Source organism: Zonotrichia albicollis, chromosome 4, assembly GCF_047830755.1.
Source record: "Zonotrichia albicollis isolate bZonAlb1 chromosome 4, bZonAlb1.hap1, whole genome shotgun sequence".
NCBI lineage: Eukaryota > Metazoa > Chordata > Aves > Passeriformes > Passerellidae > Zonotrichia > Zonotrichia albicollis.
In genome coordinates, this window is record NC_133822.1 from 31,271,398 (window position 1) to 31,289,395 (window position 17,998).

Sequence of the window (17,998 nt, forward strand, 5' to 3'; positions counted from 1 at the left end):
CTCATCTCGGGACCTCCAGCACTTTTCTTTCCAGCTGGGTGTAAGGTAGAGTTCTCTTTTTTTCCTCTTTCCTTTTGTTTTTATTTCTTCCCCAAACCACTTTCACCATTGGAGTTATTATATCTATGAATAAATTTTTGTGCATGGAATCTGTCTCAACATTTTTTATGTGACTGCCTGTTTCACTTGAACACTTGTAGGTCTGCAGCACCCCATTCTCTTTTTTTCTTTCTTTTTTTTTTTTTTTTTTTTTTTTTTTTTTGCCTGATATGCTAATTTGCTTATTAAATAATTCTGGTGAAGTTACAGCCAAGATGAATATGTTATATAGAGGGCTGCTTCTATAAATGAAGGGCATAGGGATAGTCATGACTGTGTACTCCTGGTATGCTGTTTTTAGTCACAGTTCAGTGTTGTAAGAAGGGCTTGGGTTAAGTTTAGTAGCAGTGTGCTAACTACCTCTTTGTTTGTTGGGTTTTTTTCTGTAGTGTAGGAGTTTTTCTGTCTTTAGAATAGCAAGAGACTTGTTTTAGCTGAGACTAGGGTATGTTTTAGTGCATTCCATATCTGAATAACATTGAGGGGAAAACAAATGACAGTGTAGTTTGGTTTAATGAATTATGTATTGTGGAAGATATTACATGGTGTCATACCACTGTAAGTTACGTGTAATTAGGATGTGAACATGCATACAACACTAAAATATGTGCAAAGTGCTCAAGGTCTGATAATTGTTATTGATTATTCTTCTTAGTTACCTTTTTCTATTGTAAGATTGTCTGGTTTGCCTCAGAAAATAAATGTTTTTCTAAATTCTTGCAGATTCCTGCTTCAGTGTCTTGAGGATCTTGATGCCAATCTGCGGAAACTGAATTCACGTCTGTTTGTTATCCGTGGACAGCCAGCAGATGTTTTCCCCAGGCTTTTTAAGGTAAATGCCACCTTGCAGTTGTTGTTTTTATCCACAAATATGACCAACAAACTAATTATAGCTAGGAATATTTCTTGTACTGTTTCATTCAGTACAATAATGTTGTAAGTTATTAATGCAAATACTAGTCTATTCTTTTTCTCATTGAAGTTATTTGTATTAGTTTTGAATTCTTCCTCTCTAATGTGCATTTCACCAAGCGAGCTGAGTTGCTTTTAGATGTTACTGGTTTTTGTTTCTTTCTCTCGAGAAACAGAATTGATTTCAAATGTTTTGCTAAGTGTAGGTACTGTATATTACTACATTTTCTTTTACAGTTCCCTTTGTAGTACTGAAATAAAATTTTGTGCACAAGTCCATGTTCAAAGCCTGACCTGTAAAAGCAATGTTTTATTTAGGCCAAACATCTGCTGTGATTGCTTTTTGACCATAAAAGGTGATTTAATAAGCTTTTCTCTAGTAGTAAGATTGTTAAAAGCACAGTGTAACTAAAAAGCATTTTCTAGTCAAAGACATTTAAGGCTCTTGTGCAAAGGGGTTTTACGGTAAGAATTAAAGCTGTGAGTGATTGCTACTGATAGTAATATGTTGTCTATGGATAATAGTGTATTTAAGGTTGTAATACTATATTAGTATTGTAAAAATAAACACTTGGCAAATTGATTTGAAGAGTTTTTTCAGAATGATTGAATTGAGGTGACTGAAACAAGTGAGATTGGGGATGGGGGATGGTAAAAGGAAATATCCATTTTTCCAAAGAGGTTGTATGTTCATTATTTTTATTCCTTTTATTTTTATTCCTTTTATTTTTATTCCTTTTATTTTTATTCCTTTTATTTTTATTTATTGTCTTCAACACCAACCTGAGAACTCAAACCACATTTCCATCTTCATTATTGTGATTTTGTTGTGAAATGCTAACTGGGTGATACTTGTACTGGTCTTTCCTTGATTTCCCTTCAGTGAAGAATTTCCTGGAGGAGTACTGTGGCATTAGCTGCTGCTTGCAACCCCTCAGATCTTCAAGGTTATTGTATTTGTCAGCCAAACTTAGTTCGGTTATGTTTAAGCAGGAACAAAGGTCTTCCCATTGTGTGTTGCCTTCTGGATTTGAGCAACCTGTGGCGAGTCTTAAATACTTTAATGGCTCCTTTGACAGCTTCTGTTTTAGATTTTGCTGCTAGGATGATCTTTCTATGCCTGGCAGCTTTGAATTTCCACATTTTTTGATTATTAATTTTAGTGCTGAGAAGAGAATTAAAATAACTTGTAAGACAGATAGCATACAGCAATCAAAAAAGAACATTCATATCTGTCTGTGTCTTCTGGTTCCTCAAGTTAGTGTCTTTATCATATATTGGTTCACTGAGCGACTTTTCAGGACATCCTCTATGCTCAAACAAGTTACTGAAGCTCTTGAGAATTTCTTCACTTTTGAGTGAAGTTGACCTGGAACATGCATCTATGTCTTATAATTATATCTCACAACTTCTTTTGCCAGAGCAGTAGCTGTACATCAGACACTTACAGTGCAGTGAGGGGCTTATAACACTGAACAAGGTTTTTCAGATCATCCCTATTAAATGTCTCAGAGGTGAGCAATGATTCTGACCCTGAAGAATGAACACATGTGGAAAAGATAAGTTCAGTTAAGTTTGGAAAAATAACTTCAGTTAAGTCATTAACTTAGGGTAGGAGATAGTGGAACTTCCATAGAGCCCTGTCAGGTGTCAGGAGCCCTATCACAGGTGCCAGCATCTGTGGATTTCCTAGTAATGAACATATCAACCGCTGTTTCTTGGTAAGGCTTTCCTTTTCACAGTCTGAACAATACTTTCACAAGGCAGAACACTGATCTATCTTTATCCTTACAAAAGATGTCAAACACCTTTAGCCTCTTTCATTTCATTTAAGTTTTGGCTTGTTCTTGCCTCATTCTCTTCAATTTGTCCTGTTCTGCTTTCTATCTTTCTTTCTGTCTCAATTCTATTTTCTTTACTGGGCTTGGCTCAGTAAAGAAAATAGAATTGAAACCATCACTGATTTTTTTAAATGCATCAGTGTTGCTGAAACCATTCAGCAACTGACTGTGCAAAATTATCTGTGTCTCTGATTCTTCTAATTGCCTGGCTCATGCTGATGTGCTCTGGGTGTATTCACATTACACAGCAGTTGTCTCAGAGTTTCTTGACTTCCCTAGGGACTTGACTCTGTGTCTTGGACACTCTTTTTTATGGAATTTGCAAATTGTGAGAGGAAAGAGGAGTTTAGAAAAGTATCTGCTGCAACTCATCAGACAGTGGTTTTATGTTACGGAGCATTATCAAATGGGAAATAAATGTTATGAGATGGCATAGGAAGTTGGACTGTTGGCCTTGAGGATTCAAGGCCTGCTGGGTTAGTCTTGGCAAACTTAATGATGGTGGGATCCCAGCCTGGTTCCAAAGAGCAAGCACTCCTTGGAATCATCTGTACTCAGAGCTGGGCTTCATGTAGAAGAGAGCTGGAGTTCGGAAGTGAAATTGCACCCCAGGCGATTAGCATTGAGGGCCCTTGTCTCTGGTGTAAATCCAATTCTCTGAAATACTATGGTGTATTAAATCAAGTCATTAAGGTTCTGGGGGTTTAGAAAGGTATTTGATTGGCATGATGGCATCCTAGGATCATCTTGTGCATACTTCACCTTTCCAATTTGCTACTGTTGCAGAAGCCTTAGCCATTATTGATCCCTTTGTTCCCTTCATTTTCCTCACCTGTGGCTGTTGACTGTCGCAGCATCTGTGACATAAAGAATATTAGACTTCAAGGCATAAGGCATTCTCTTTGTAGAAGACAGCCTTTTTAATTTTTTTTAATTTTTATTTTTAATTGAGAATTTGAAGATTGTCTTGAGTGAGGAGAAGGGATTTGGAAAAGGTAAAGAAAGTGTTTGGTGATAGGGTGGGGCAATATTTCCAACCCCTCCCTTCAAACTTCAGTTCTGCTGCTAAAGCTGACAGGCATATGTAAAAAGCTTTTGTGTAGAGCAAGGTACTGCTATTGATCCATGTTCAGAAGACAGCCTTTGTTATCTTCCTCTTCTTTTGAGTCTTTTACGGTGTGTGGATCCTAAAGTTAGAGATGAGTTTTTAGAATTTGCATGGAAGTTGTTCATTACACGTTGCATTACTGAGCACCCACAGTAATAAGACAGATGGAGGGTTTTTTTATGCTTGATAGCCACTTAGATGCCAAAAACTTGGACTTTATTTTTGTTATTCTGGGTGCCTAATATATTTTGGATCTTTCTCTGTCTCTGATAGCTATCCACAGGTAATAGCTGACTTTCCATTCTGCCCCTGTCCTTCCAGTTCTCCTTTCCCTTATCCTCCATCATGCAGCTGAGTTTCTAAAGGACCACGCTTTTGGTTTGTGTTGTAGGAATGGAACATTGCAAAACTTTCTATTGAATATGATTCTGAACCATTTGGGAAGGAAAGAGATGCAGCTATCAAGAAGCTGGCTAGTGAAGCTGGAGTGGAGGTCATTGTTCGGATTTCACATACATTGTATGACCTGGACAAGTAAGTTACCATTTTCCTTGGATTTTAAACAAGGAGGGAAAAAAACCCTTGGAATTTTATGTGGTATTTGTTTATATATTATGGGCTACTTTCCGCGCCAAACAGTTCATAGTTAGGAAAACTGTTTTGTTTTATGTTTCACTTTTATCCATCCATAAACTCCAAAAAAAGGTATGTAACTGAATCTGAAATGTAGTTTTAATTTGGAGTTCTTTTGAAAATAATGTTTATGTTAATTAGCTGTCATTTATAATTAAGTTATTCAAACACGTCTGTAGCTTCCCCCAAATAACATTTGGTTTTGATTTGGTTTTGTTTAGTTGCTTTGTTTGTTTTGTCTTTATTTTACTTTTTGTACACAAGTTATGACAAAGTCCCTTAAGTTTTTTTAAGAACTGTTTCCCACCAATTATCTATTCAATAAGTAATTGGGAATTGTTTGCTATTCCTGTGTTGCCTTATTTAATGTCTTGTTATATTTTCCCACAGATCTGTTTAATGGATTTGTGTTAATTCCTTATTATAGAAACATTATCCACAAACTAGTTACAAGTATAACTTGTCTTAACATTAGGTGATTTATTGTGGTAGCTGCCCATTTTATTCTGTTACAAGCTGATGTATAAGAGACTATTAGACATATGGGAGGGCAATGAAATTGGAAGTATTTTACTTTTTGAAACCAATAGCTGACTTTTTAATCCCAAATTGGAAATTCTTTTTTTCCCCCTCCCACCCAAACACCCTGCTAAATAAGCATTTGGTTCCATCTATCACTTTGTAAATTTTTCTTTGAAGATTTCCTTTTTTCTAAGACTTCAGATATATTTTAAATGGCAATGCAAAACACAACACTGTGGTTTTTAGGCAGTCAGTGTGTTTAAGCTACATGTTAATTTCCCCCCATATTAAGACAGTTTTAATATTGACTACTGTTCTCAATATCAGAAGGGGAAAGTGAATTTCTTTGAATGTAGATAGCGTGGCCTTGTATGTGACTGGGATACTTCTGCATGTAGCTAGAATCTCTATCTGCTTTACTGGTCTGTTCTTTTCTTTGCTTTGAGCTGTCCATGTTCATTATTTCCTTGTTCATGAGGGAATTTCTATAACCCAGGAATGAAGAAAATTGACTTGCTTATAAACAGTTAGTTTATATGTCTCCCTAGTGGGGAAGGAAGGATGGTATATTTAAAGTTCTAGCTGTCTGGATTACCATGTATATTTGGGGTTCTATGTAAGCTGGAGGGAGGTAAGAAGATATTTCTGTGTATGTATAGGTATGTATATTTTATAAGAAAAACTGTTAAATACTATCGTCTGACATACTTTTTTCTGTTTTTCTTTTTCTTTTTAATATAGAATAATAGAATTAAATGGAGGACAGCCTCCTCTTACTTACAAGCGATTTCAGACCCTAATTAGTAGAATGGAGCCCCTGGAGATGCCTGTGGAGACTATAACCCCAGAAGTAATGAAAAACTGTACTACTCCAGTTTCTGATGACCATGATGAGAAATATGGTGTGCCATCACTTGAAGAGCTGGGTATGTTCTGAGATTGCTTTGGCATTTTGAAACAAGATGTAATCTACCATTGAAAGCACAATACTTAAAACAACAAGTGAGGTCCTGCTCCTGGGTAATTGTTAACCTGATGCAATTATGACATACAAAAAGAACAAAAAAAGATAACCAACTCTGTAAATTTTGGTAAATAACAGGTCAGGTCAAACTATACTAAGTACTGTTTGTAATACAGCATAGCCATTTTCTTGGGGTACCAAATAATCATTAAGCTGCTAATTAATAGTCTTTAATGCTTCATTTTGTATTAAATACACTTCTTATCTTTGTGCTTCAGGTCATTTATCTGTCATTTAACAAACTATTTTTAAAAAACCTGGCCTCTTTTCTTGATATACTGAAAAAACATATTAATGAGACAATTAATTACTTTAGAAGGTTCTGCGGGGAAAAAAGTCTTACATTTCTATAAATGTAATTTTGAGGAATAGTATTAGCTGCTGTCCTGTGAAGCTTCTTATCTCTTTCCTGTTTCCCCACACATCCCAGAATACAGGCAAATGTGCTATGCCCTCCAAATTGCTAACAGAAGGGTCTGGACAGGTTTGGTTAACCTGTTACTGCCTTGTCTAGTCCATTCAAACTCTTATAAAACAGACCTTGGTTTTTGAAGCCTTTGTAAGAAGCAGTGATCTCACTATGCAGTAGTTAAACTATAGGCAGCCATGTTCTCCCACGCATCTGGTGAGCAATCTTGGGGCAGGTGGGAGGGTGTGGAAAAAATCTGATTACCTTCTTTTTATCTTTCTTTGTGGCTCAAGTACATGTTTGTCATCAAATTTACAATCTCTGGTATTGAAATTGAGGTCAGTGATATCTAGGAATGTTCTGAAGATGGCTCTCATGCTTTTACATTGGTGGAAAAGTTTTTAGACATTCTGTAAATGACAAAAGCAATCATTGCTTCTTAATAATAATTAAAAAAAAAAGTTATGGTTTTAGGATAGCCTGCATATTGCAGATTTGGAAAATCTGAGGGGTCACTTCATGTGAAAAACCAAACAAACCAGAAGAACTGGGACTGAAGTAAGACCATTTGTGATGTAAATTAATGTAAATATAAAAGGAAAAATTTGAGTTTTGCTGCAAGTTAGAGGTATTGAATGTGCTTCAAGACGACTTGGTTGCATACTGTTTTAAAACAGACTTTTTCAGGTGTCCAGCTTAGGATTTTTCTAAGGATGCAGTAGTCAGGTATCAATATGCTATAATTTTGTTGCCTTACAGTATAAGCAAACAAGCAATTTCCATTATTCAATTTGTCTTTCAGGTTTTGACACAGATGGTCTGCCTTCTGCAGTATGGCCAGGAGGAGAAACTGAAGCTCTCACACGCTTAGAAAGACATTTAGAACGAAAGGTATGTTTCAGATCACTGCAAGCCTGACATATCTGGGAAACAGTTACTCTTTGCTGTGAAACCTAAGGCGATTTGGGCAAGTTGTGTTACTGAAAAAATCAAACCCACAAACTTTAACTCAAATCCTCAATGATATAAATCAATAGTTTGTTTTTTAAAGATGATAGTAAATTATCTTTGAAATGAATTTTAGAAACAGTCTGTTTTACTCTTCTATACTATAAATAAATTAAATTTATTTTGGAAGTAATTTTATTTTTGAAAAGCCATACATTTTATAACTTTGAAGGGGAATTCTTCTGACAACTAATGTATTGCTAGTTGTCTAGGTTTCCAGTGTATTTAAAAGAAAGGCACAGATAGCTCTGGAAGACAGTCCATGCCTTCTGCATTGAGTTGAATTACCTTCTAGAGGTTCTGCTGATTCAAAAGGAACGCCTGTATATCGTAGGTGACCTGACCGTCTGTCCACTGTTTGGACTCAGTTACAGACAGTGTGTGATTTCTCCCTTTCTAACTTGCTATGTAGCCTCTAGTCTGATTTTGCTGTGTGGGTTTTGTTTTGTTTTTTTAAGGCTTGGGTAGCCAACTTTGAAAGACCACGAATGAATGCAAATTCCCTTTTGGCAAGCCCTACGGGGCTCAGTCCCTACCTCCGCTTTGGCTGTTTGTCCTGTCGGCTCTTTTATTTCAAGTTAACGGATCTGTACAAAAAGGTAGGACTTCTGTGTAGTTGGATACATGTTGTTAGATGCCATGGTTATCACCTACTTCTCCTAATAAACTGTTTTTCTTTAATGGTGATCTTCAGGTAAAAAAGAACAGCTCCCCTCCCCTCTCCCTCTATGGCCAGCTGTTATGGCGTGAATTTTTCTACACAGCGGCAACTAACAATCCACGGTTTGATAAAATGGAGGGGAATCCTATCTGTGTTCAAATTCCATGGGATAAGAATCCTGAGGCTTTGGCCAAGTGGGCAGAAGGCAGGACAGGTTTTCCTTGGATTGATGCGATTATGACACAACTTCGTCAGGAAGGTTGGATTCACCATTTAGCCCGGCATGCTGTAGCGTGCTTTTTGACTCGAGGTGACCTCTGGATTAGCTGGGAAGAAGGAATGAAGGTATTGTTTCTTCTTGAATTTCTTAAAGTGCCTGTTAAAGTTTCAGGTGGTCATTCTAGAATCGTTACTGTGTGGTGTAAGTTGAATTTTAAACCTTAAACTGTGGGCAAAACTAAATCAGTTCTGATAAACCAGGTGTGCTGAAATTTTGCCTCTTGAATGTCTCCTTTTGTTAGAATGTTAGGTTTCTTGCAGTCAGAATAGGTCTGACGTTCTTTCAAATTTGAGATTTCTTCCTAAATCTTGACAAATAATTACAATTATAATATTGTTGTTTAATTTTTCCCCAATCATTCTGTGTGTAAACAATTTCTGTTCATATTTTGCATCTGCTTCCCTGCAAAGGGTGAGTACTATGGGAATAAAAGAGAGAAAACTAAAAACTGAGAATGTCCTTTCAGCAATGTTTGTCACTTTGCTCAGTGTTAGAACTGAGAGTAAAGGCAACATGATTTAGCTGAAGGCTCAATGCAGTTAATTTTATGCAAGTATAAGATGCTGAAGTTCAAATCTAAGATGTCAGGTTTTTGAAGAAAACAAGGGAATAATTTATTCTCACTAATGAAGCCTTTGAACCACTTTTAGATTTCTAGAAGTGTAGCAGAACTTTTACTGAGCAATAATAATCTATGAAAAATTGAGAATCAGACAGTTTTATTTTTGAAATCTAAAAAAATTATTTGCCATGAAGATTGCCATATTTCTATATGTATATAATCATATGAAATTTTCTTCTTTAACAAATCAGTTATAATCAAACACCTTTCAAAAAATTTTGGTTACTTCTGCAGTTCACAAATACAGACATTGAAGATACAGATACATAGGTAACTCAGTATGTTCCAGATAAATTACTCTGTAAATTACAGATACATGGCAGCTTGTTCTTACTTTTGCAATAATACAGATTTATATGAAAGCCCCAGACTTGTGCAGTGGAAATATGTTCAACTGAAGTTTCCATAGCTAGCAAAAGTTACTCTGGCATTTCCCATGGTGTTACTTCCAAAGTCTTACTACGTGGCAGCATCTAGTGGAAGAATTGTATGCTAACACCCTTCTAAATGTCTAAAGATCTTGTTGCATTATGAGTCACCATCTATTTGAAACGTTTTTTGTAAGCATTTTAAGATAAATCCTATTTTTTCAAAAGACTTTTTTCCCAAGTAGTTGCAGATATTTAGCAAAAAATACTTTTGTAACACTTATTCAGTGTGTACTGTAGAATTAATGCCATATTGAGTATGTAGAGAAAGAGATTGAGAGATCATTATTTAATAGTATTACCTTACTTAGATTTTGTATAGGAATAATACTTATTGAAGTTGCGTGGCAGCACTATGATGTTGAGTTTTTAGTGCCTTAGAATGAAGGAGGATGGTTGATTTGGAATTTATGCAAGTTTGAGAGAAAAATCAGAACTTGCAAAAATATGTGTTAAATAAGTATCTGTTCTTAAAGCTACTTCTCGGTGCATTCTTTTTTAAAAAGCCCTTGAGCATTGTCCTTCACAGAATGAGGCTTTGCTCTGTTTTTTGTCAGCCTACATTGCTAGTGATCTGACTCAGCAGATAAACTTCCTTTTATACAAGTTAGTACTGTCTGTGTTGAAGATGAAAAGGCAATCTCTGCTGGAAATTTGAATGTTTCACAGCTACTGAGCTCCAGATTGAAAGTAAAACAGTAAAACCCTCATAAATCTTCAATTTGCTCATGTTTTGGGGTGGGTTTTTTTGGTGTTTTTTTTTTTTTGTCTTTTTTTTTTTTTGTGGTGTTTTGGGTTTTTTTGGTTTTTTTTTTTTTGGTTGGTTTTTGTTTGTTGGGTTTGTTCTGAGATTTTTTTTATATATAATAGGGGTTGTAAGTTAGAATCAAAGTGTTTGGAAGATTTTTTTTTTTTTTTGGTCTTCAGATCAGAATTCATTATCTGTCACACCATCCTTCAGTGTTCTTGGTGGTTCATAATGCCTCCAGGAATTTGAGTGTGTTCTCAAAACTGTGACTTGCTAGATTAACTTAAAGAACACAACTTCTGCATGTTTGGGGTGCCCTGAAACTCTGGAATTCTACTCTTGGGATTCCTCACATAGTGTAAGGTGCTGTGCAAGTTGAGGTATTCAGACCAGCAATTTGAGTTCAGAATGTACTTTGTATGTTCCCTGTTTTCTGGAAGTTTGCAAAGCTTACTCAACTGTGATGTGATGAAGCAGTTCTTCTGAAAACAGCAAATACCACTTGGAAGCCATGAGGCTCCAGCCATCCTTTGGGGATTTGTTTTTCAAGAAGAATATGTAGCTTGCTGCGATGTTGACAAGTTTGTTTACAGGATAAAAGCCTGGTTATGAATTTTTTTCTTTTTTGAGTTTGGCATTAAGGCATTTGCAATTGCATACTGAGCACTTTGTGAATGTAATGTTGCCAGGTAAGAAAGAGCTTCAATCAGAAATTCAGGAACTAATCCTGAAAAGTAGGTGTCTTGAAGGTGTGCCATGCCCAGACTAACTTGTTGCACTGATTTCTTAAGGTCTTTGAAGAGCTGTTACTTGATGCAGATTGGAGTGTGAACGCTGGAAGCTGGATGTGGCTGTCCTGTAGTTCATTCTTTCAACAGTTTTTTCACTGCTACTGCCCGGTGGGATTTGGCAGAAGAACTGACCCAAATGGGGATTATATCAGGTAACTCAAAATCAGGAAATTGGTGTGGGTGTTGCTTAAACTGTTGAGCAGCTTTATACTTAGCATGACCTTTTTACCCTTTTGGTTTTTTTTAAGACGTTATTTGCCGGTACTTAGAGGTTTCCCTGCAAAATACATCTATGATCCTTGGAATGCCCCAGAGAGCATCCAGAAGGCTGCAAAATGTATTATAGGAGTAAATTATCCCAAACCAATGGTCAATCATGCAGAGGCAAGCCGTCTGAATATTGAGAGGATGAAACAGATCTACCAGCAGCTTTCACGATACAGAGGACTGGGTATGATTATAGATTATTTGCTTTATTTATTTATTTAAAACTTCTCTCACCTTCTAGCAATTAATAATTTAGTCTCATAGCAGTGAGAATCAGGTCTAAGCTCAGGGCAGTGACCCAGGTTTGTATCCAAGTAAATATTATGTTTATCTGAGAAAGGAAAGAGTTTGAGGGGAGTGCCTCTCCAAATATTGCTTAGATTTTTTTTCTTCTCTGAGTCTTTGGAAGAGTTTTTGTTAAACTGGGCCTTTTGTGCATTCTGATAAATTCTTGTACAGTTAAGTTTTAGTACCAGTGATGAGTAATTTAGTATGGTTCGTAACTTCAGTGATACTGTATTTGCATATGCAAATGCTGTTGCAGAAGTAGGCACAACCCAGCCACTGGTGGATTCTTCCCCATTGTTCTGAGATTTACACCAGGTGCACTGTACTGCTCAGGAAGGTGTGAGCAGTCAGTATGTTCAGATACTGGGTATTGAATCAGGATATGTTGCACTTAAACCCAGCATATTGGATATGTGTAACTAAAGAGTATTGGAAAAGTTATGCAGAATATGATGCAGAAAAAATTAAGTAAATGTGAACTAAAATTGTTTGGCATGAAACAGAAGCAGGCAAGACAGAAAGGTCTTAAAAGTAAACCACTCAAGGTGAGGGTGGAGGCTATCACAAGGAAAACAGAATGTTGCACTTGACTTTTTTTTCTCTAGCTATCTTTCTCTATATATTTTGTCTTGGTTTTTAGGTCTTCTTGCAACTGTGCCTTCTAATCCAAATGGAAATGGAAATGGTGGCCTAATGGGCTATTCACCAGGAGAAAGCATTTCTGGTTGTGGTAGTACAGGAGGTCAGTCAAATTCTTTCAATACATAGAATTATTGAGACTGAACTACATGAACTTCTTTTATAATGCCCTTGCCTTTTGTATTATAAGAAAGAACTGCTTTCATAAGACAATTCTGAGTGCAAGTCACAAATGTTTTCAAATTTATTCACTGCTTGATAGTACTTGTATATAGACATCTTTAAATTATTTTTTAAATCTCAAATATTTTTCACCTGTGTTTTTCCCCCCCTCCAAAAATTACTTGTTAACTAGTATCAAACAATGTGATTTCGAAAGCATTTGAATATAATTTTGTCCTAGAAATGTATAAGCATCCTGATATTTATAATAAGGAGTGACTTGTGAACTTTCAAATGAGAATTATTAACTTGTAAAGCTTTCTAATGCTGGCATTAGATTGCTTACTGGAATTTATTTATTTCTATCAAAATTATTTATTTATTTTATTTATTTCTACTAAGAAAAAATAAGAACAGTATTAAGATTGTATTAACCCATGGTGTATCTTAAATACTATATACACGCTAGACTCTTCAATGTAAAAGGATACAGCAGAACTGGAAATGTACTGCTTTTATATTCTTCATAGGCTTTGGTCAAGGTTAGAAGCAGATTGTGAAGGAAGATGGATCTTATTTTTCTTAACCAGTATAGTTCTCTTAAAGATTTAAAATACAAACTCCTTAAAGCAGGATGCTTGAGCTTTTATTTCTTGTAAGTTTAGGACACGTATAAGAAAAGAGAGGTTTATTTTTAAAAAATTAACATTATGTGCACTCTTTTCTCTTTAAAATGCATTCATATATAGATGTATTTATACTTTTCACATTAGAAATTTATTCCTTTTGTAGAAGGTTCAGTGAATTTGGAAAGACAAAAACCTTTGGAGCTTTGGACCTGTAATGAGGGGGTTTGGAAAAAAAAAAGTTTAAAACCCACAATAAAAGGCCTATGTCTTGGAGAGGGGGTAAACCCCCCACATTTTAAATCCCAAAGCTGGAGTTTTACCTTCTGTTATGTTTAAGTCTTCTCCCTGCCTCTCCAGGAGCTCAGCTGGGAACTGGTGATGGTCATTCTGTTGTTCAGTCATGTGCCCTGGGAGACTCTCATACAGGAACAAGTGGAATTCAGCAGCAAGGTATTATGGCAGTGCCTGTCTGTAGAGGATCTCCAAATCCTTGCAACTATGGAAAACCAGACAAAACATCAAAGTAGCATGGATAGATTTTGGGTGACAGCTGCTGTCTACAACATGAACTGACCTTGTTTCTGTTCTTGAAACATAGAAATTATTTCTTAGAGTGAACTTGCTTGTCCTGTCATTTTTATCTCTTAAAGTGCTCATCTAGGGCAGTATTTGTATGTTTTGAGTGGGAGGGATCACAAATGTGACTAAAAATAAACAAATAAACATTATCCTAGGCTACTTTAAAAGAAACTGAAAACCAGAAGTTTACCTTGTGTATTGGATATCAAAATTTGTATGTTATCTCTTCCCTGATTTCACTACCACTCTTTCCATATACAATTAATTTCCGCAGTTTTGTGTGGATAGTCTCTTATTGTGGAAGCAAATTTTTCTTACTTTAACTATACAGAACCTTAAGCTGTGGTTTGTGATAGATCCAAGTTGCAATGAAATTTAACCCAACTGTTTGTTTCTTTGCAGTCTTAACAGAGGTGGTGTGTTTACTGATCAGAAAAGGCTGTAATCTGTCTTTTGTTTAAGCACCCAGAACGTAACTGGAACACCGCAACTGTTCAGAACAAGAAACCTTGCAACTGCTTCTGCTGATTGCACTATTCACGCAGAACACTCAGTTTCAAGGTTGCCAGTAGATAGTTTACATGGATCAGAAGAAAGTTCTAATCTTTCTTTTAACTTACTTGCTTTTTTTGTTTTTCCATAATTAAGTTATGCCAGGGATTCATTCGCGTTGCTATAACAAAATAATAAAAAGAACTTGGCAGAAGTAAAATTTTAGTTTAAAATTTAATTTAAAATTTATAACAACGTATAGTTAAAGTGTTTGGGTATACAAGCATTCTGCTTGTTGCAAATATAATGCATAAATATGTAGGCACTAAATGTTCACTCTGCAGATATAAGTGCATATATGTTTAACTGCTGTAGACTACCATGAGGCTTACTTTTCTTTTGCATAAGAACTCTTCTGCATTCAGGATAGTTTCTGGCAGGATTTTTCTTGATGATGGAAAATAAATCAATTGGCTCCTTTTTGTTGTTGTACAGAACATAATTTTACACTTGCTTGCAGCTCTAAATTTTATGTAGTATAATAAATATCTACTGTATCTGAACAGGTTACTGTCAAGCAAGTAGTATCTTACACTATGCTCATGGAGACAATCAGCAATCACACTTATTGCAAGCAGGTAATTTAAACAATAATGAAAAGAAAAAAACCCACATCTTTTCTTGGATATATAAGGGTGCAATAGACTCTTAATGTAAACACTGGTTTTAAATTATCAGGAAGAACCGCCCTTGGTACTGGCATTAGTGCAGGGAAACGCCCAAATCCAGAAGAAGAAACTCAGAGCGTTGGACCAAAAGTCCAGCGACAGAGCACAAATTAAACTGGTAAGATCTGAGGCACCTTCAAGTTATCGAAGTTCTGTACAAGTTTTGTGTCTGTGATAAAATTCATGTCACTGTAATGCAAAGGATCCTCAGCTATTGCTGTGGGATATTTCTTTTCTGGGGACTATACAAACAGACTATGAAATTCTGGCTGGAAGAGTTCTTGAAGTATGAGATAGAAAGTAGTTGCAAAAATAGAGCCAGACTGAAGATTATCAGACACAGATTCAGGTGATAATGAAAGGAAGATGGATAAACTGTGGCTTTAATATATTAGCAGAGCTGCTTAAGTAGCTTCAGTTACTCTCTGTTCCCACATCTCACCTTAAGCTGTGCCAGTAGCATTGTTTATATGAATGTATGGTGACCTGAATCAGGAGACTAAGACAACTTAAAAGTAAGAGCTCAGGGCCTGGATTAGTTTAGATGTCTAAGTGGACTAAGCAGTACATGTTTTAGAGAGATACTGCCAAAAACCTGCAAAATGCTGATGTGGTTCTTGAGTGTGAAGATGAAGGGACAAATAAGATTTGAGGACATGGGCCTTTGTCATTGGTCTGTAATTGAAGCAGGTTACTCAGAGTGCCCAAGTTTGTCAAGCTGGGGTGAAAAAGACTTGAATTTGGAGAAGATATTGTAGATGGATACACACAAACAGGTGTGAAAATTTGGAGAGAGAAGCAGAAAACTGGAGAAGGAGTTTTGTATGTGTAAAATCATCAACATAGAGAAGATAAATCAATTGTGGTTTTTAGATGAAGTTGGGAACAGGATAGAGGAAAGAGAAGGCCAAAATTGTTATATCTCTTCCCCCAGTAAGCTTGATTTGAAAGGAAAAAGGAAGATGACCTGAAAAGAATTAAGACTAAATTAAATCAAAGAGTAACTACTAAGGAGGGAAGCCAAATAATGGAGGACTGTCTGAAATAAGAGGGGACAGGACAGGATTTCAAGACTGGGAGTGTGGCTGCAAAGGTTAGAAGTGATTGAGATAGATGTTTAAAAAAAAAATCTAAGTGGAGCATTGGTCAATTATGAAATTTGAAGAATAAGTAAAAATAGCACAACAAGAGAGATAAAAGCTCATGGAGAGACATTGTTGGAACTGGAAAACAGGGATTCCATACAACGAGTGTAGGAGATACAGTCATCATCTCTAGAGATAAAAGGGAAATCCAGTCTACTTCATTTGGTTTTGATAGTAAGATCTAATTTTGCGTGTTATACAGTGGCAGCACTTAGTTGAAGTTACTGCAGTGCATTTGGAACAGTTGTGTCGTACTGATGTGATTCAGTGCAGAACCACAGCATTGTTTCCATAATGCTGTCAGTTGAGGAAGGGAGCTGAGACCTTAGTGAGTGATCCGTCTGCTATTTTCTCACATACTGGAAGCACTATAAATTGCTTCTGTGTTCCCCAACTGATTTTTGTTACTTGGATGGGCCTTAGTGGAACATAATTCCAGCAGAGTCTGTGTTTCAGTAGCTGTCTAATCCTTAGTATGTGTAGATTCATTCAGCATCCATGTTTTGTATTGCAGAATTCCTTAGGTGCTCGTGTCTGTGTAGAAGAAGTACCTGCAGAGCGAACGTCTGGTTCCTGTCTAAGTTCTTTTTCAATTGAGAGACAGGTTGGAGGGGTTTTTAGTTTGGCAGAGAAGATTATTTGGTTAGGGGTGTTCAAAGCATGCTGCAAAAGCATTATAGTCAATACAAACATCAGCCAAGATCACACTCAAAAACACTGCTGGCAAAAAGTTGTGCACTTCTGAATAGCACTCAAGTACAGAGTACAGAGGCTTTTGTTGGGTTTCTCTTACTTTGTTTCTACTCATGTTAGCCTCTAAGGTGAGAAATAAGAATTCTGAGTATTTGGGCCAATACAGATTGGGACAGGACTTCCTGCATTGAGAAGGGGGGAAACAATATTGATCCTTTGAATTCTGTCTTCAAAGACTCACATCAAACTGCTTAAGAATTTTTTTTCTTTTTTTCTTGCAGCTTGATTGGAAGAGAAGTTTGCCACTCAAAGAACACATGGGACAAAATTCCTGCTACTCTGTATTGGAGCTAAAGTGTTGTGAGAGTTCATGTTCTAAAAGTACATACTTTTTCATAAATTATTTTCAATTGTTTCTCAGTTGTTGTAAACAAGTCCAATTTTTGGAATGCATTATTTCTAACTGGCATTTCTATGGTTTTTAACTTTTTAATGACTCTTTCACAAAGGGCAAATTGAGTTTTGTATATAAAGTATTTGGTGAAGAATTTGCTAACTTATTGTAAATATAAATATTCATGATTAGTGATAGACCCATCAATATATTTTTGATAATCTTTCATGTATATGGTAGTAGGAAAAGCTATAGTGCTGTTCTGAAAAACAGATGAAAATAGAAAGTTTGGAAGTTTTTAAATCATTATTATTTTTAGATTCCATACTTGAGCTCTGTATGATCAATTTCATATTTTCATAATGTAAGTGCTTAGGACTGTGTTTAATCAAATAAGAGTTGTAACTGTAATCAATCACATTTGTACATAAAACACATGCCAATTTTAGTCGAGTTGTAAAATTTTCATGTATATGTCCAGTCCTTGTATTTCTCAGTTGCCTTGTTCAGTAATGACATACCTTGTTAATAAAAGAAAATTGTATATATAGATAGATATGTTTGTCTTTTGTGTCGTCTATTGCTCCTGCTTGTATTTCCAAACAGGACCATTTCAGGAAAGAAGATAAATACTCTTTTTAGACTTAATCTGGAAGTCTCACACAATTAACTATATTGCCTTTTCCTTTGAAATTTCATGATACTGAAGCAAAACAGTATTCAAATTATCCAGGCCTTTTTCTCAAAATTGGATGTATGTATTCTGACCATTAAATTTTTTTACCAATGTATTTAGTAAGTGTTTCTTTACAATCTAGGTGTTTGGGTTGGTTTTTTTTCCTGCTGTAATTGCAATTTGCTTGATAAATGTAAAGTCTGTCCTTCAGTGCATTAAT

General features: G+C 35.9%; 1 protein-coding gene across 2 annotated transcripts in view; it reads left to right on the forward strand.

The window, feature by feature from the left end:
- Positions 1-17,658, forward strand: part of CRY1 (cryptochrome circadian regulator 1) — a 39,689-nt gene extending 22,031 nt beyond the window's left edge. The window contains exons 2-14 of one of the 2 annotated variants that reach the window (XM_005491170.4): positions 823-931; positions 4,352-4,494; positions 5,857-6,041; positions 7,351-7,439; positions 8,015-8,155; positions 8,251-8,562; positions 11,087-11,238; positions 11,335-11,537; positions 12,282-12,383; positions 13,429-13,521; positions 14,709-14,780; positions 14,881-14,988; positions 16,990-17,658. In XM_005491170.4, coding sequence (XP_005491227.2) covers positions 823-931; positions 4,352-4,494; positions 5,857-6,041; positions 7,351-7,439; positions 8,015-8,155; positions 8,251-8,562; positions 11,087-11,238; positions 11,335-11,537; positions 12,282-12,383; positions 13,429-13,521; positions 14,709-14,780; positions 14,881-14,984 — 1,705 coding nt within the window. In that variant the 3' untranslated portion in view covers positions 14,985-14,988; positions 16,990-17,658. The remainder of the gene's footprint in view (positions 1-822; positions 932-4,351; positions 4,495-5,856; positions 6,042-7,350; positions 7,440-8,014; positions 8,156-8,250; positions 8,563-11,086; positions 11,239-11,334; positions 11,538-12,281; positions 12,384-13,428; positions 13,522-14,708; positions 14,781-14,880; positions 14,989-16,989) is intronic. The other variant, XM_014269991.3, reaches the window with a different exon arrangement.
- Positions 17,659-17,998: the final 340 nt, after the last annotated feature.